The 20021-nt window shown below is 35.5% G+C and overlaps 1 protein-coding gene across 6 annotated transcripts in view; it reads right to left on the reverse strand.

Moving 5' to 3' along the window:
- Positions 1-472: 472 nt before the first annotated feature.
- Positions 473-20021, reverse strand: part of STS (steroid sulfatase) — a 178248-nt gene continuing 158699 nt past the window's right edge. For 5 of the 6 annotated variants that reach the window (XM_072341933.1, XM_072341908.1, XM_072341899.1 and 2 more), the window contains one exon: positions 479-3992. In XM_072341933.1, the coding sequence (XP_072198034.1) occupies positions 3610-3992 (383 nt within the window). In that variant the 3' untranslated portion in view covers positions 479-3609. Of the gene's footprint in view, positions 3993-20021 lie in introns of all 6 variants that reach the window. The other variant, XM_072341925.1, reaches the window with a different exon arrangement.

Genomic DNA, 20021 nt, shown 5'->3' on the forward strand with positions numbered 1-20021 from the left:
ACACAGCCTAGTTTTCCATCTCTTAAATTGTGCATTTTATAGAGAAGGTGACCAGAAAGTGACCCTTTACCAACTCACTACTTTAAGTACTTCTTACTCTTTCAGTATTCCTACCAGTTACAGAAAACCTGAAGACGAGGAGCTGAAAACAGAGTTAAATGACTTGCTCTGGGCCATACAGGGACTCTGTGATAAACTGCAATGTGATACTGTTAAATAACTCTCTAGTGGAATATACTTTCCTCTGAATCTGAATTCCCAGTTTAAACTAATGTATTCCACTGTCAGGCACCATGTTACAATATAGATGATAGTTAAATGATAGATTGAAAGACAGCCTCAAAGTAAAATAGTTGCACATTCTCCTTATATCTTCCTTGCTAATAAATTGTGATTCATATGTATCCCATTGATAACTTGTTATGAAAAACAAAACTACCCAGATTAGATCAGGCAATGCCATAACAAAAATGGTATATCATTGTTATCATTTTATTTTGGAGATAAAGAAGACTATTTTAATTACTGTGAACTGACATGTTACCTCTAGAACAGAAGGTACAATACATTTTCAGCACAGGGAAGGTCTATTTTAGGCATTAAATGAAATAGCATTGCAATGAAAAATACTGTCTTATTTTCAAAGGAATCTTTCTTGGAGGAACAATTGTAAAAACTGAGATCCAATTTTATTGCTTCTGTCAAAATATTAAATGCTATATTGAATTAAATTTTGGTAAATATAAATCTTGTGGTACAAACAAGAAATAACTTTTATTATTCAGGGTAACTTGGGTGTGCTTTAATTTCTTAGATTTTATTCTTCTGCTAATTCTGTCTGGAAGTTAAATAAGTAAAAGGTTCTTTTTACTCACTGATAGATCAGGGTAAAATATCTGATGTGGTCAACATGACAAGCGAATTAGAGGAGTTGGTGGCAAAGAAATAAGTCGAAAAGTGTTTGAGATTGAAGGTTTTAAGAAAGAAGACGAGAGAAATGGCACCAAAACCCAAGGAGGGTATAAAAGAAAGTCTCTACTCATTCAAGAAAAGATCGGAGCAGAAGAAAAATATTCATTTTTAGTACCTCCATCAGGTAGCACAGATCAGCTGCTATGCTGAGAGGAAAAACAATTCTTGAACCTTCAGAAAGTAATGATATAACAGTAACACAGCATCTTCCTGATGAAAAGTAGGTGTAGATGTCCTTAACAATATAAACTGAGGTCCCTGTTAAGGTCACAGCCTAGAAACTGTGGGGAAAAAAGAGATACAGTGAGGCCTTGTCTGAGTTCCAGCTACATACCTAACATATATTTTTGCTCATATGATTCATCAGGAGTATTTGCTTGCAAAGACCACATAAGCTGCAGAAGAGCTGTGGTAAGTGGAGAGAGCATCCTCCACCCTGGCTGCAGTTGAGCTACCCTCCAGCTGCAGGGCAGACACGGAGGGAGCAGCACTAGTGAGCACTCTGGCTACAAGTTGGGGACCAGGAATTTGGGATACACAGATTCTGTTGTAAATACTACAGAGGAGTATTTGTATTTTAACCAGAGGGATCTTTTTAACTAAATTTATCTTGTGCATTCAGTGTTTAAATAAAGCAAGGAAGGAATTATGCTGCATGAATAGGCACCTGACAGCTTTCCAGATACAATATAAACAGTCCTGAGAGGCTATTGGGGAAATATCTGAACTGACTAACTTCATCAGCACACATAGGATTTTGCAACACAGAGGTCACAGAGCACATACTTAAGATACACAGTCATAAACAAAAGGTGAAATATCAAAAATTGGACTTCAAGGAAACTGTACAACATTTCCCAAGACAGGAAATTGCAGGAGAAAAATCAAATAAAATAGATTTTACAGAGAGAGAGAAATACACCGTATATCACAATATATTTTTATATGACAGGCTTCAGCAGCTCCCAACAACTGGGTCACAACCTCAATGTCTGCTGGTTGAAGCTATTGCATTATTATCAACTGAGATCCCTTTTGCATTAGTGTTGTACTAATACCACCAAACAAACAGATTGTAATACATCATAACGTTGAAATTAACTAGTGTTTTCTGATAAGAAGCAAGTCACCTTCTATTATCAAGCATCAAATCAGTTTAGTGTTTTGCTGATATGTTCTTCTCTGGTACAATCTGCCAAAGAAAATAGTTTGCCTGGTTATAGAGTGAACAGAAAATGTGACTGAATAAGATGCAGATAAAAATGGATGCATAAATTAGCCCTGAAGTACTGTAGCTTTCCCAAGACCTTACTGAGAACTTGGAGAGAGTTACATTTGGTAAATGGTAGGTTCCATTCAAGGAGTTTAAATAACAGCAAAAAAATATTTAAAGCAAGACCCCATACTATTTATTTGTGAGCCACACTTCACTTACCAGTGGAAGAACAGGTACAATAAATAGACAGTATATTTTTATTATTGTATAAATTTGGAACACAGATATTAAACATGGACCAAATGTTTCATATTAGCAATTGGGTCCTGAACATCAGGGTTTGTCTACCTCAGGGATTAAACGTTTATTTACTGATTGATCTGGTTTTGATGGTGAGTTAAGTGAGAGAGCATGAATTTGGCTTGTGTATTTTCCAGGAGAGTTATAGCACACATTTAAGCACCTATTTGGGGCACTTAAGTGGTTTCCTTCCCAAACAAAGTTTGATGCCATGCAACATGATGCTAGTGAGGGAGCACAATTTTACTGTGGACTAAAGTCTTCCACTACATAGTTCTCTATATTTTTATGGTACATACAACATTAGATTCTTGGCAGCCTGTTTCTTATTTTGGGTTGGTCCCTTCTCTCTGGTGACAGGTGACAGGACAAGGCGAAATGGCCTAAAGTTGCATGAGGGTAAGTTTGGGTTGAATATGAGGAAAAACTTCTTTACAGAAAGAGTTGTTAAGCACTGGAATAGACTCCCCAGGGAGGTGGTTGAGACACCATCCCTTGATGTGTTTAAAACTGTTTTGATGTGGTGCTCAGGGACATGATTTAGCGGGGGGTTGTTAATTAGGGCACTGTGGTTAGGTTGTGGTTGGACTCAATGATCTTTAAGGTCTTTTCCAACCTGAGCAATTCTATGATTCTATGATTCTATTTGATATCACTGGTACTTGTTGAATCTGTTCTTTACTTGTCTATCAGACATCAAATTATAGTTACATGAACCTTTCCTCCTTTATAATCTCTATTTGTTAATTTTTGGTAGAATGTCCTAATAGCCATGGATAATACTGAAAAGGACTGTTGAGCATGCATTTAGTGTCTGTAACTGACAGAAACAGTAAGTAATTTCCTCAGTGTGTAAGAACAATGTTGAAGCTGAAAATGTGAAAAATGATCTCCTCTAGAAAAGGCATACTTTTATAGATAAGGGCTGCAAAACCTTTTTTGTACCATTTATTGTTTATTAAGTCAGATAAGATGTTTTTTAAACTCCTTCTCATGGCATATTTTCTGAAATTCTACTGTAATATTGCACTAAAGACCGTATATCTAATATAACAAAGACTTCTAAAGCTACCTAGATATTCTCCTGGTTCTGAGAAGGAAAACAAGGAAGTTGCAGTTTTTTATCCAGAATGCACCTCTGGCAGGCTGTTTTCTGAGTCATAGTCACAGCAGCAAAACTGAAAGAAGGATGAGCAACAAAGCTGTAGCCAAGGCTTCCAGACAAGGTTGTTCCAGGATAGCTGGTCAGAGACAGCTTGCAGAGATCTGGTGTGGTTATCTACTGCTTGCTGCATGACACTGAGAATTTCATAGAACCGGCTCTCTGTTTCTGGGGTCAGTGGGACTTTCTCTTCAGGGTCTCTGGAGAGATCGAAGAGCAGTGGGGGATCATGGTGTGTGATGAAACTTCCATAGCAAAAGCAAACATGAGAGTCATAGCAACCATTGGAATCCTCAGGAGTGAAGTTTGGAGTGAAGAAAAAGACCTTCCAGACAGATTCACCTGCAGTTTCCAAATACAAAACAATAAATGATAAAAAGACCAACTGAAAATCCTCTCATATTATGAAACTCTAATTTACACCACAATAGATCAGTTTCTCTATACAACCTCAGACAAAGAACTGCAACATACTGAAAGAGAAAAACAAAATCAAGCAAAACACATTTTCTTGCTACACGAATTTATGAAATGATGATCACTTCAGTGCTTTGGGAGAACTTGAATTAACTAAATTACAAAAGACTTAAAATAACTTATAATGAAAATAATTTCATTTTTTATCTTTTTCTTCTTTCATCTCCTTGTGGTATTAATCCATCACACTGCAACATGCTTACTTTGCAAACATGTTGAGATAGAGATTAAATGTGATGACAAGAACTGCTATAACAGATCACGTCTTAGGCTTCAAGATGCATTTTCAAAAATACATAACTTTTACAGCAGTTCAATTTTTAGGTGAGACACTACTTTGTAAAGTGGGAACAAAACATCTTTCAGATAGGCAATTTTGACTTTGCTTAACAGTCTGCGTACATACACTGAACTTCCTGCACTAGAGTAACTTCACTCAGTGCTTTCACTGTTCAAGATAAGAATTAATTCCTGTACTAAGAACAAGCAAATATTAATCATATCCTTCAAGAAATGATCTTGAACAGAAGACTGGAGAACCTAAAAATACTTAAGAAAGGAATAAACAAGAAATGGCTATTACTCTCCTCAAGCATTACAAAATAGATGAGGCAGACAGGAACAGACAGGCATTTTAAAGGAAGCATACAGTCTTCCCCAGCTGGGGAAGAATGCATTTCCCCAGAAACAGACTGGGGAATAATTAGAGTCAAAATCTGCTTTTCATTCTTAAATTAATTCATTCACTTATCCATCAGAGCATATACAAACACCAGAAATACAGTCATTAGATATTTACTTTCCTTAATGCCCTACTGCTGAAACTTTTTTCAAAGATCCACACAGAACCACAGAATGTTATGGACTGGAAGGGACCTCCAGAAATAATTGAGTCCAACCTCCTGCTAAAGTAAATTCCCTACACAAGAAAATATCCAGGAGGGTTCTGATTATCTCCAGAGAAGAATCCACAATGTCTGGAGAGCCTGTTCCTGTGTTCTGTCATCCTTGAAATAAAAAGAAATTCATTCATGTTCAGAAAGAACTTTCTGTGTTCCAGGTTGTACCCATTGTTCCTTGTTCTGTTGTTGCACATCGCTGAAAAGAGTCGGGCCCCATCCTCACGGCACCTGCCCATTAGAGATTTAAAATTGCCTCAGTATTCTCCAACCTTCTCCAGGTTGGACAGTACCAGGTCTCTCAAATTTTCCTCTTGAGAGATAAGTTTGTCTTTTGTTTTAAATACTGGGGGGAAAACTCTTTGTGGTATTTTGCTGATTTTTATTTATTTATTTATTTATTTATTTATTTATTTCAGTGCACAGTAATTTTGTTACTCTGGTAACTTGTTAAATATTTATATGTGCAATGGTGGTTAATATTCATTAATCAAGTCATTCGTTCACTAGAATAGAAAGCACCTGAAGGTCTGTGAAGGGCAGAAATGAACTGGTACATCACATGCTGTAACTACATCACACTGAATGTTTAAAGAAAGGTTTAAAGACATAAATGTTTCAGTGGATTAAAGAGGAGTCACAGACTGCAGTTCCAGTTCATAGCATGAATTTAAAAGTAAGTAAGTGACCTTAAGATTCTTTACAGCTTCTTCTATCCTGCGGCATTTTTCACATTGTAAGAGAATTTACCTCAAGGAACCAATTCAATGACAGAACATGGAGACTTCCAGTTCATTTAGTGTGCACTTAAATCAGGGTCAGAGGGTGATGGTCATTACATGCATTAGTCTAGGAGTATCCTCTGAATGCTGCTTGAGAATCACTCTTTTTCATGCACTGCAGGAAATCATTGGCTTTCTTGGCCTCAAGGGCACACTGCTCACAGGAAATCTGTTGTCCAGGTCCTTCTCTGCAGAATTCATCTATAGCAGGTCACCCCCCATCCTGAACTGATGCATGCCATTGTTTCTCCACAGGTGCAAAACTCTACACTCACTATTGTTAAACCTCATCAGGTTCCTCACTCTCCAGTCTATCCAGGTCAACGATCTAGCACTTCCCCTCAGACATCTTTCAATTTATGCACAGAAAATTTCCCAGAGAATAAATATTCTTCTAATTTATTGATATTTAAAATATACATTCTGGGAAGCTATGTGTTTCTATACTAAGCATTTCTTCTGTCTCTTTAAAAGTGTTTGATTGTCAGGATGAACAGCAAAGAACAGAAAGGCCAAAAGGCACTATTAATTGGTGCACTGCATGCTTTTGTAGACCATGCAATATGTACTCCATTTGAGAATTCAGTTCCAAGCATTGTAACACCTTGACACAAGGGCAGAAAAAATGCATGAGAGCTCTGTGGTCAGGCTGTTTTAACATACTCCTATCTTTGATAGAACACTTCTCCTGAATAACTTTGAAAACAAGTTCTACATCAACTCTTATGTTGTTTGACACTGTATCACCAGGCCATTCAAAGGGCTTTCACACAACAATACAAATTTAAGAATTTGTGAATTATTGTAAGACCTAGCAATGGGTTCATAAAGGTAAGTTCAAAGACATGGGAAAAAAACAGAAACATAGAAGTTGTAGTGTGATTTATTGATTTACTTTTCCCTTTGACATGTTTTTATGGTGTTGCTGTCAATATTCTACATCATAACATCATGTGCAGTATGGATCATTGGAAGGTTCATGCTCCAGTTCCGTGGAATGGCAGCGTCCCGAGTACTCAGCTCTTGGAGAAGAACTACATATCCCAGAGGGCATTGCAGCCAGAGATAAATCATGGGAGAAGGACATATATAATCTTGCTCCCAGGCTGGAGTTCTCTCTCTCTCGGACTCTCGGAAAGCGGGAAGCATTCCAGCCATGTCACCTAGAGTTCACAATAGGCCTCTCATTTTTTGGGGACTCTCTCTCCCTGTTTTGTTCGATTTATTAGCATCAATCATATTGTATTATATTGTGTTATCTTGTATTCTGATATCATATTTAGTTAAATAAGTTTTCCTCCTTAGATTGCTGTCGCTGTTTTTTTTCCCATTCCCCTTTTCCCTTCCTTTCCGGGCTGGGGGCCCTATGGGGCAGCTGCCCCTGTCACAGGCACAGGTAAATCTAGGTAACCCGTGACACCCTTATAGAATAAAAAAATTCTTCAAGTTTGCCTATATCTACAGCATCTGTCATCTTGCAAAACGTGTGGGATTGAAGATAGACACATGCAACACCATATCATGTCTATGAATTGCACTGCTAGTTTTTTGAAGAGCTGAATGCTGTCAGCTATGCTGCTATGTAACATCATGCTTATATTGTGCAAAATACAGCCTTGGCAGAGTACTGTATAATTGCACAATAGTACAATAATCTATTGCACTGTGGTGCTTCAGAGGACCTGGAACTTCATGAGGTGCTGGAAAAACAAAAGTGCAGAGTTTAACTGCCCATTGCCTAAGCATTATAAAAGCTAAAGCATACCTGTCAGTGTCTGTGTCTGTGGAGAAGCCAGTGTAATATAGTAGGAGATGTAAAGAGCTGTTGGACATCTAATTTGTAAAGCTTATGAGCTGTATAAAGATCTTAAAAATGGAGAGTTCTCTCTCACTCTCAGCTGATATAAAATCCCATTTTGTCAGAGGGTTAGCTACAAGAATCAAATCAATCTCTCAATAATTAACAATACTTTTGTTCTTCAAAACCTCTGGACCCTCTTATTATTTAAAGATAACTATATCTCTCTTCCTCATTGAGCCTAGTTGTAAAATTGTCAGGGTTCCCTCACAGCCAGTATAACAGAGTCCTTCCAAAATACAGAAAGCTAGCTACATGTCTGGAGCATCCTTTGAGATCCTTTCCCAGAGCATCACGGCTTCTTTATTCAGCATTTATTTTTCTGCTCAGTGAATTGCACAAGGGTTTCACTTACTCTGTCTTCAGAATACCACTTAACTTTGCTTGTGTAAAAAAAGGAAAAGTCACAGAAGGTGCACATATAAATAGTCTCAAGTTAAGATAGGTTGCAATTAGTTTGCACAAATCTTCTATCAACGTAATTGCTAAGAATTTGATCTCCTTGGCAGACTCCTCTTCAGTTTTACTATCCTTCATCTATTTATTCTCCCATAATCACACCGACAACCAGAACTCCAATAGACAGGTAAAGGCCAGAAGGGTAAATAAAAGTATCTCAGTAAAATATATTAATATTTCCATGATGACATGACACACTGGATATGGATGTCATTTCTGTAATACTAGTGCTGTGCTTAATTACTGATGGCTATATCATATTTTCTGATAAGGACTTGATATGAACAGGAGCTATTTCTGTGTTATAGCCTGGACCTTATTTTTACTGCATTTAATCTACAATGGGTGGATCTGGGCTTTCCTTCGCTCCTATTATTTTGTTTCTTCTTTTGGTAGAAGAACAAGTTAAACAAGTCTATTCTTCATTGCAAATTGATGAGCTGGTCTCTCCTTGCGTTAAGACTCACTTGAGCATAACCCTTTGGGCATACCACTGTACCAGCAAATTGCACAGTCTTTTCCTGTATTCCAAGTAAGCTCTATAGCCAAGATACGCTCTCAAATTCTAACTAAAGCCAACTCTTCAACTATTCTACAGAGTAGCAGATTAAAGTTCAAATTTAGTCAAAAATATTCCTAAGATAACTGTTGTTATTACTGGATTGACTCCTTTCTTCCTGCTTCCTGTATCACTGGAATAAATTAGAAGTTCTATGTTCTCTACTAACCTTATATAAAGTAGATATCACATATATGCATGTAGTCTACTCTCCAAAAATTTAGCAATTTAAAAAAGGTTTTGGATGTGGAGTTTTTCTAGAGCTATATATGTCATGTGGAGAATATTATATGGTTGCTACACAAAAGTATATATTTTTATGAATATGAACATTCCTTCAACAGCTAATAAAAATATGCTATTTGAGTTCAAAAGTTTTTAACTTTACTTGTTCAGTCAAAATTCGTATTCTTTGGAAACATTTATCTGGGTATCTTAGGATGCTATATTGTTACACCAGTCAAAAGGCAACACATAATATCCTTGTGTAGGTGGAAAATGAGTGATATTCAAAGACATAATGTTAGTTTACAAGAACAGGTTGTTGCTAGAAGAGGCTTGCATGAAGAAATGTGCAGAATATAGAGTATCTGAGCTAAAAAACATGAAGGAAAACAACAGTGAGCTGGTGAGCAACTGCAGTGGAATTAGAAGGTACCACTGAAACCTATTCATGAGCCAGGATAATCTGCTAAATGGTAGGAGCTGACAAAGAATTATCTTCATAAACTTTGTTATAAAAAAGAATGAACACTCATTTATACATACACACACAAATGGGTATAGAAAATATGTTTCTAAAATCAGAAGTGCCAGTGCAATATTATGCTTCCTAGTTGGAAGCTAACAGGAACATGGGAGAATACATTTTACCTAGGAAAAATAAATAAATAAATAAATAAATAATCACTTTGAGTAATCTAATGCACATAACCCAGACAATTGCTAAAGATTTGGCTGCATAGTCTATTCACTTATTGAATTGTCCATGTAATTTTCAGTTCATTTAAAGAACCGTCAATATCATTTTGAAGACAGATAATATTGGAACAAACAAAATTATTGGTAATTTCCTAAATGTTTCTTATGCTTTTCATGTACTAGTTATCCACTGGAATTAGAAAGAGATACAACTAGAAAAAAAAAGGAGAGCAACACACTTAAGAATGCACAGCCAGTTTACTAACGAGGACAAAAATGAAAGAGAAATCTATTCAGAATTATATTTTCTCTTTTGTCCTTTCTGTCCTTTAAAAATTGAAGACAATAATTTTTATCTGACATAAAGTGGATGCAATCATCCTGAGTGGTGTGAACAGGAATGTAAGATTCATACAGTTATTTTCCTGATATTGAGACAAACATACATGACAAAGGTGCAAAGACAACTCAAAGCAACTACTGCAACTATTTTCAGACAAGCTTAAAACTGTCTGCAGAGAAAGACTGGAGTTTCCTGATAGACAAAATGGTGACCATGTACCAGCAGTGTGCCCATGTGCCCAAGAAGTCCAGTGGTATCCTGGGGTGAATTAAAAAGAGCATGGCCAGCAGGACAAGGGAGGTGATCTGCTTTGCCAGTGGGGTTGGAGTAGAAGATCCCTAGAAGTCCCTTCCAACCCAGTTCTGCCATTCTGTGAACTGAGGTCATCTCCAATAATTTGTCCATAAATGTCTCTTTCCAGACATTTTTTCAAAATTTGGGCACAAAAACAAATTTTGATACACAGAATGCTACTGAAATATTCAAAACCAATTATCAGAAAATTGAAAATGGACCTTTAAAAGCAAATTTATTTTTTTATTTCCAAAATTGAAATTTAAATATAAATGATGACATAGCAAAGGGAATTCTTTTGTTAGACTCAAAAATGGAGTTAAAGAAAATTGCTTCTAATGTGATGCTACAAATTCAGTATCAGTCCAAAATATAAAAATGAAGAAAGAAGGAATGGAAGGAAGGAACGGAAGGAAGGAAGGAAGGAAGGAAGGAAGGAAGGAAGGAAGGAAGGAAGGAAGGAAGGAAGGAAGGAAGGAAGGAAGGAAGGAAGGAAGGAAGGAAGGAAGGAAGGAAGGAAGGAAGGAAGGAAGGAAGGAAGGAAGGAAGGAAGGAAGGAAGGAAGGAAGGAAGGGAAAGGAAAGGAAAGGAAAGGAAAGGAAAGGAAAGGAAAGGAAAAGGAAAGGAAAGGAAAGGAAAGGAAAAGGAAAGGAAAGGAAAGGAAAGGAAAGGAAAGGAAAGGAAAGGAAAGGAAAGGAAAGGAAAGGAAAGGAAAGGAAAAGGAAAGGAAAGGAAAGGAAAGGAAAGGAAAGGAAAGGAAAGGAAAAACCCAAATTTGATTCTTCTGATTTTACCAGAAAAAAACCTAGAAAAAAAAAAAATATGCATGTACTCAGCAATTAGAACTACAAAAATAAATAAATAAATAAATAAATAAATAAGTTATTTTCTGATATCTTTGCAGTGTGCTAATGCACTATGCTGCAACTAATTATGAGGGGAAACGTTTAAATTTGTTTCACCAAGGTTGTTATAAGCCTTTCCTTCCAAACCAATACTTTAAAGGAATGGAGAACAGAAGTTTACTGAAGGTTTGTGATACAGTATTACCTGAATAATGTACAACTAAGACAGTTGAACCCCTTCCTCTGCAAAATACTAAATTAAACATAAACACTAAAAGTGTTATTTTAAATACAACCAGCAAGAACTTTCTTATACATTTATTCCTAAGAAAATTTCTAGAAGTTGTCTACTGTCTATTTTCACGTGGACACATTTAAGGTTATGGTTTTTCAGAGAATTTGAGCAGTCTGCCATTATGAACTTTTATGCAAAAATCAAACCTCATTTCGCAGTTCTCCAGTCAGCATGAATACTTGAGTTTGAATAGAAGACTAGATTTAGGAAAGCTGTGAGAACATTTTATTGTCCTTAGCGGTATGGAATATGGACACAGAGAGCTTCAGCTACTCTCCGGCTGACAGTAAGTGATGGAAAAGGGAAACAACCTTGACACTTTCCTACTTTTAAGATTAAGGAAAGCAGGCATAATGAAAAGCAAGCTTCACCCTTCTGAGGTGTTATAATGTGCTAAAATCTGCTTCTCACTAAAAACAAGATCAGAGAAGAGTCTCCTGGGGCTGTAAATGGATTGAATTCATTTTAATTTCACTGTATATAGAACTTAAGTGAAGAGAGCTAAGAATTAATTTGAAGACAGGTTACTTCATATCTATCATTCCATTAATGTAAAATCAGTCTGGATAGTGAACTCTTTTCAGTCATGCATAAAGTAATCCAGATAATTGAAGACTGTAATTTTGAGGTTGTTTTTTTCCATAAGGAGTTGTTCACTGGTTTAGTGTCTAGAAAGCCTGGCTTATGCTTTCCATTCTGAAGCTATTCCTGCCACTTAGTGTGCAGGAAAAAAAAAAAAAAAAAAAAAAAAAAAAAAAAAAAAAAAAAAAAGCTAGTTAAGCTAGGTTTTCGTTTTAATCCCACTTTAGTTAATCCTTTTAAAACAGTACTGTTTGCATCAATCCTATCTAACATGACTTGTAACACAATCTGAAATATTTTGTTTCAGATACTGTATTTCCCCAGCATTCCTGAATTCCTTTGTCACTTGTGACTTTTAGTCAACTCGCAATTCAAGTTTTTACACTTCGAGCACCTGCTGGGAAGAAACTGTAGTGTTTTAAAATATTAGAAACTTCATAAACTTCAAGCAGAAGCAAACCAAAAAACGCACAAGCTGGTCCAAAACTAATTCTGATTAAACACTAGCTAAAGACCTGGTGCAAAAAGCACACCTTTCTTAGCAAAGAAGGTCTCTGTATCTCTCCATCTTCATCAGCTAACTAGGAATTTATGCTTATGTTCTTATTATGAAAACAAATAAATATTAAATATATACTATTATTTTAAGTCAGAATCTATTTTATTTTATTTTATTTTATTTTATTTTATTTTATTTTATTTTATTTTATTTTATTTTATTTTCACATTACTTGTCTCTCTTTGCCACAGTAAATAGGAAAAACAGCACTCCATGTCCCATAACTCTACAGGACAGCTTCACAGTAATTCTGCTGCCATACACACTGAAATACTACTGTTGGAAAAGATCACTAAAACCATCTAGTCCTCCCATCACACGGCAAACTGAGACAAGAAAATAGCGTAAAGGCTTTGTCATGTTTGTCAAGGAAAACATTTTCCTACCTAAAATATTGGTACCAGAAATGTGTATCTGATGATTAGGTCAATTTTCTTTAGCTTGATATAAACACCTTTGTGTTTTCTGTTCAATCTAGAAATGACCTTTTTTTCTTTCAGGCATTATTTTATACTACCAAGCAATATGCCCACAGTGAGTCACCCCAATTCAGTTGCACCTGTTATGATGTAAGCTTCAAGACAAAGGAACAAAGAAAGAAGTAAAAATGAAAACTAAAAGTTAAGTAAAGCAAAACAAAACAAACAAAAATACCACACACATGAACTGAATAAAACAAACAAACAAACAAGAAAAAACAACCACCCAACCAAACAAAAAAACAACAACCCCTTGTAAGAAAAGAAAGGAGAGAATGGTGGAAATGAATGGACTTGCAAAACTAAAAGACAGAAAAGAAAAATTACAGGAAAATTCTTGTGAAGATCAGAGTTTATTATAGTTTCTTCAGATTCAGAAAGTAAAGACACGTACAAGTATCTATAAAGAGAATTAAAAAAAAAAAAATTCACTTTAAGTGAGGCTAGAAGTAGAGAAATAGGGAGGGAAAGTGAGATAAAGTGATGTGAAAAGGATGAATACAGCATAAAAAGGACAGAGTTCTGAGAGAAGAAAAAGGTTACACTTGGTCCAACAAAAATGTGTTTTAAGTGAGCTGAAGACTCATGTGCTATCCCTAAACGGAAAGTGTATTTCCCCCACAGCTTCACTATTTCAAAGTAGGTACTTGATGCTTTTGAAATCCTTCACAGGCTTGTGTAGATACACCAGTCAAGAACTGGAGTAGATCCACATTATGCTGACACTTCACTGTTTTCATGGATGTTGACCCTTAAAAACAGAAAAGTGATCTGCAGTACCTGCCTTCTGTTGAGGAAATCTCAAGCAAATACTTTGCTGTAGTCTATAGCATGTGAATATCTAAGCATCAGCAAAAAAGCATGCCCATGTATGCCCATGTATCTATGGAAACTTCTTACCTACTGCTACAAGTTTCTGTATGATTTCTCAAATAGATTACATTGCCACTGCATTTTGCCATAAAGATAAAAGCTCATGACAAAGAATGAGGTTTAATGAGTCTTACTGAGGCTTATAAATTGGGGAAGGACCCGTATGCCTCCACAGTAAGAGCTGTCCCAGTCAGCAACAGCAATTACTTGTAACAAATAAAAAATACCTCTCAAAGAGTTTATTCTAATAGCTGAAGTAAATGACTATTTTAGTTTTGTGTTAAGAGGAAAACTGAACATGAGATTTAAGTGGTACTTTCTTAATTGGACTTTAAAGCACTTTATGCCAGTGTAACTCAAACCAGGATCTGTATCTAATCCATGCTTTTCTTCTCTGACTACTCTTGTCAGATCTCTCAGGACGCTGATGCATGGATAAAATGATATTCAGTTATACAAAACCAATTCACCCCTTGTATTTTACTACACATTCTAAACTATCTACTTTATTTATTGCATATTTGTTGGCAGGCTCTTATCTGAACCTCTGCTGATTTAAAAGAAAAATGACACTAATTACACTACATGATCTTAAAACTCCCAGTTAACTTTAAATGACATACAGTATCATTCTTGACATTTAGAAAAACATTCATGTGTCTCACATTGTAAAAAAGGTGGTGAGACACTTTTTACACTTAAGGTACTCAGTGTGATTTACTGCTTAGTGCTCTACTGCTATTTATTATGTAATTTGACAATTTGGTCATCTCACCTAATTCTGGATCTCTGAAGTATGTATATTTTTATGAAAGCTAGATGCCACTGTTCACTGATCTGCTTTTCATCTTCGTTAGAATTCTATGTTAGGGTGAGAATAATTCTGCTTATTTCTCTTTTAAAGATAACAGATAGATCAGATTAGCACAGAGGTAGAAGCTTACACCTGCCTTGGAATTTGCTAAAAACCTGAGATGCTGGAACCCTGAGAATTCTAGTACACCTTACTGGTCCTGACTGGGCCCTATGTTGGAACCTCATCCACACACTCTGCCCATGGGCCAGGATACCTATTTCATCATAGCCTGAAGTCATCAGTACTGCCATAGGAGTGCCACTCCTTAGCCCCATCTCTGGACTGACTGAGGTTGTAGTCTTTCTTCCACCTATGCCTTCATTCTTATCTCTTCCTTCTTCTGACTGAACTCTATGAGTAGACCTGAAATCTGAATCACCAGTTCACCTAGTTAGAGGTTACTGATGGACCTTGTCATTAGCACTCAGCTCTGCTCATTCTGCTTGGGTGCTGTCAGTTGCTTCCACGGTCAGGGTCACTTGTAGTTCCCAAGCTCCCATATAAGAGATAACCAACCTTGCTCTGTGGTCATCCACAATACAATAATCTCTAAGTCATCATTCTTCAATGAGCAACTTTCTTGCAAAATACTTTGTTTCCCTTATCATAACTAATGATGCTTTTAAAAAGGAATAGTTTTTTGTGGTTTTTTTTGTTTTTTTTTTTTTTCTTCCCAATTCTTTATATAGCTATTGCCTAGTACTCTTATGACTTGAATATGAAAATAGGTCTTTGTTCCATAACTGCTTCTTTATTATGCAAAAATAACCACACAGAAATCAAAGGAACTGAGTAGATTTGCTTTCATGAACATCATAGAGGTTCCTGTGAAAAGCATTTGTGTTATGTTCTTTCTACTGTAGTCACTTTCAGAGTAAGACACAACAACAAGTTAGACTTTCTATCTCTCTAGTGATCTCTAGCCCATCTTCAATTTGACTTGGAATCCAAGATCTATTTACAAGGTGCTGCTGCTTATGAAAGACCTGAAAGAATTCATAGATATACTTTGATATACTATATACATGATATACTACCCAACATGTCCTCGTAACTCCACGTGTTTTTCAAACTATCTGGTGCATGAACTTCTGGTGTCTAATTTTCATCTTAATAGTGATTACAGTTCAGTTTCTAGCTTAAAACTTTTAGCCTATCTATTTCATGGGTCACAAAGGATTTATTTTTTATTTTTTTTTCCCACGGCAAAATAAATTCTGGTTACTTTTTCCTCCAATCTCTAAAACACAGTTGCAAGAGGGTTAGACAGACCACTTCTGCCAGTGGTGTTCCTTCTCTTTGTGTTGCTCTTCTATTTTTAACTGTTATTCAGTGTAACAATTCTAGCCTAGCTCAGAGTATCTTTCAAGAGTGAATTTGTACACACATTTAATCCAACCTTTATTATTAGTTATTGCAACACTATGAAGTCTGGGCTCTTTTGTACAAGATGGTTACAAAGTTGAGTTAAACAAAGACAGACACATACCTGAGCATGAAATCCTTTTTATCTTTTTACTCATAGAATATGTTCCTATAGATTATGGCATTGATTAACAACCTTAACCCCTTGTTTTAGGAATATAAATAAATAGAATAAAAAACAGCTTGCTGTCTGAAGTCATTCAGTTACACACCATATCCTTCAGACAACTGAAAATGCTTTTGGCATTACATGACAAGATATAAATTTTATATATGCCCTTCCTTCCCACAGTAGTTAAAAATGATGACAGCACTCAAAGGGTATTGAGAAATACAAACATCTACATACTGTTCGATATTTTTTGGATTTTGAAGCTTACAACCAATTTTTATCCACAGCTCTACAAACTCAGTCTGCATCTCTCAGTTTAGCTGATTTCTTTGCCAAAATACTCTCTAAAGGTCTGTGACAATAGTAAGGATAATATATTTTCCTATTGTGTTTACTATAGTGTCTCCTTCTTGTATGCTATTCTCCAAAAGAGAACTGACAGACAGTGACAACAACTTCAGTAAAGTGACTTATTAAAATACAGAGATTCAGGCAATCTTTACATAGTTGTTGAAATTTTTTCTTATATTTCTAAAGAAAGATGTTTTTAATAGGCTGGCAATCATACTAAACAGAGAATCATAGAAACGCCAAGGTTGGAAAAGACCTCCAAGATTATCTTGTTCACAGGCTCAAGCTTAAACTCCATTTCTTTGCCACTATGGTATTCTAACCCAAGATCTTGGCACTTAGGGTATGGAGACATAGAAAGAAGTCTGCATTTCACTTAGGATTAGACCAATCAAACCACACTGAAAAGGATATCAGGCCAGACAGATAGACTTGAAATACAATTTTCCTATCAATCAAATCCTCACCTTCACTTTGAAGGCTTTCTCTGTCTTGCTGATTCTCATAAGTTTGCCTGATTTTAACTTCTGAATTTTGGACCACTACTTTCCTCTTGTCTATCTACCATGAAAAGATCCTAAAACTAAATGTAAAATAGAATGTTGGCTTCTCTGGCTGTCTTCCCAAGTGTATAGAAATTTTATCAGAAGAGGAGTAAGATACCCTGTTCAGATATGTTACTCAGCCATGTAGACCTTTGGATCACCGAAGAAAACAGATGTTCTAAACCCTCCTAAATGCACACCTCTCTCCGTCTGAGAGTGGACACTGTGTGCTCTCATACACCTTGTCATACATGGCAACTGAAATATAAAATTTAATCAGAGGGTGAATATATATCTGAGGTCAATGAATCCGCAAACTAAACAGAATTCTTTGTTCAAAATCAAATCTACTAGGAAAGACGAGGAACAATTGTTGTGGGCATTTTTTCTTGTATGTCTAGGCAAAGACTACATTGACTGTTGTTAGCACTTTCTTGCAATGGCCATAAACCTTCTCTATGAATGGAATACTGAAGTGTACACAGATTTACAATATGCTTTACAGTATGAAGAATTACTTAGAAAATACTCAGGCAGATGTGCATGTACATACTGCTCTTGTTAGTTCTAATCATTTGCCAAATCCTAAATTCAAAGAATACCAACCAGTGGAATAATCCTTTCCTGAATTCAAATAATTACTTTTCTCACTTTGTTATGACATAATTTGTTAACTTTTTTCAAGTTTAACCTATGCTAAAGAGACACAGAAATATGATGCCTTTGCATATTTCCTGTCTTCAAATGTGAACACTTATAACTGAATTAACTTCTTTAAAAGCTCATATTCAAAAATATTTTGTGAAATATGAGTAACAGAATTTCTTTTAACCTATCAATGTTCAAATATATTTCTCAGAATTTAGTTCTACTTCCCCCCCCCCCCCCCCCCTTTTTTAATTTTTTTTTTCCCGAAAATATCTGTATGCTATAAAACTACTTAAAATCACAGGCAGAAATTAAAACACTTCCTATCTAGAGATCTAAAATACTATAGTATATGAATGTGAGGGAGGAGGGAAAAAGGTTTGTGATGATGCTCAGGAATTACAGGCAGTGTAAAATCTGTTTTTTATCAAATTCCAATCATTTCAGACTCCTTGTAAACATCTGCATGGTGCTCTAGGTCAGTTTTTTGTTGTTTCTATACAGCCTTGGTGTTTTGAGCTACTTGGTATTCTTGACATCACCGGAACTTCTAAATGACCTAGCATTTCTGCTAAGGCAGGCCTGAATGAACAGAAGCAGATGAACAAACAACCTGTATTTTTGCAGTTCTCAGTATCTGTTCTATCAACTGACAAATTACACTTCCATTAACCATGAAACTGAACTTGGATGTTTGTGTTCAGGAACTAAGATAAACTTATTAATGCATTTAATGTATTATGTATCTTCTAATTCTTTGAAGTCAAATATGAATTTCTGAAATCAACAAGAATATCATTGTTTGAACTGAGACATGAGCCTTTCACAAGCTGATGACATTTATAGTGATTCCTTGTTCTTTTGTCTTTCTGAAGTACTAATGAGGACTTACATTCAGAAAGCACCTACACTTAAATAGTGCACATTGTCCACAGGCACACATTGACCACCATCATGACACTGTCCACATGCACTTACTCTCTGAGCATTCACTTTTGTTATCTGTAAATATATTTTCTGTGCTTCATAGCAGGGTCTTTTCTAACTTATTGAGAATTAATCAAACTCTTGACAGTCAGGTTGCCAGGGAACTTCCCCAGTAAACCAATACTTCGCTCACTTTTCTAGGTGTAATAGCATGTCACAGTCTGTGGCTTGCTGGATACCTTATGTGGATTTTTCATACAATAACTACTACCCTTGAAGAGCATTGCTTAAGATGAAAAATGGCATTTGAATCTGATTTTTAGATTATGATGAATATGAGCTATGTTCTGAATGTAACAAACAGAATGCTGCCAGCTCAAATGCAACACTAAACAGAAGACATTTCTAGAAATAAAATGTTCTAGACATTGTTTTAGGACCATGTTTTATCTTATTTGGTAAGCTGAAATTCATTTTTGAAATTTGCAGCACATTTTTAGCTGTTTTAGCTGTTCCTATGAACTTCTTATTATACGTATTTGTTTTTACTCCCATTAAACATCTGAAAAGAAGAAAAAAAAAAAACCTAACAGACATCAGACACATATTCTAACTCAGAACCTTTTTCTTACTGAAGTGTTAGATGTAAAGTATACCAAAAACAAAAAACAAATAAAAAATAAAAAAAAAAATAGAGAGAGAGAGAGAAAAATCTCTAAGACCTTTTTTTTTTTTTTTTTTTTTTTTTTTTTTTTTTTTTTTTTTCCTTTTTACTGTCATAAGTGCATGACACAGTATCTGACAGGAAGCCATTCATGTTGAAGTTTAAATAACACTGAATTAGCTACTCTAAATGCTTTTGCCTTTTTATAATCACTGAAACCTGTCAACCTTTCTCTGTTCACTAAGAACATTACTAATTTAGGTCAGAATATCTTAGAATCGATAGACAAGTATGTTACTATTGCTTTTTTTATATGATGAAAGCAGTATTATATGATCACTGAGAGAAGGTCTGTGCATATAATGTCTGTGTCAAAGGACATTTAACATGGTCTTATGCTGGTCGAATGGCTCTCTCAGACAAAACCGTTCTTGTATCAGTTTCTTTATAACTGAAGAAGTCTATTCTAAATAGAAAGCAAAAATCTTTTTGACAATACAAGAATCTTTCTTCAAATCCCTCATTTCTCATCCCCTCAAATCATTTATTTTCTGAGAAATGAGGAAATCATTATGATAAGATTTGATAAAAAAAAAAATATATATATATATATATATT

This window comes from Excalfactoria chinensis, chromosome 1 (genome assembly GCF_039878825.1).
Source record: "Excalfactoria chinensis isolate bCotChi1 chromosome 1, bCotChi1.hap2, whole genome shotgun sequence".
In the NCBI taxonomy this organism is placed as follows: Eukaryota; Metazoa; Chordata; class Aves; order Galliformes; family Phasianidae; genus Excalfactoria; species Excalfactoria chinensis.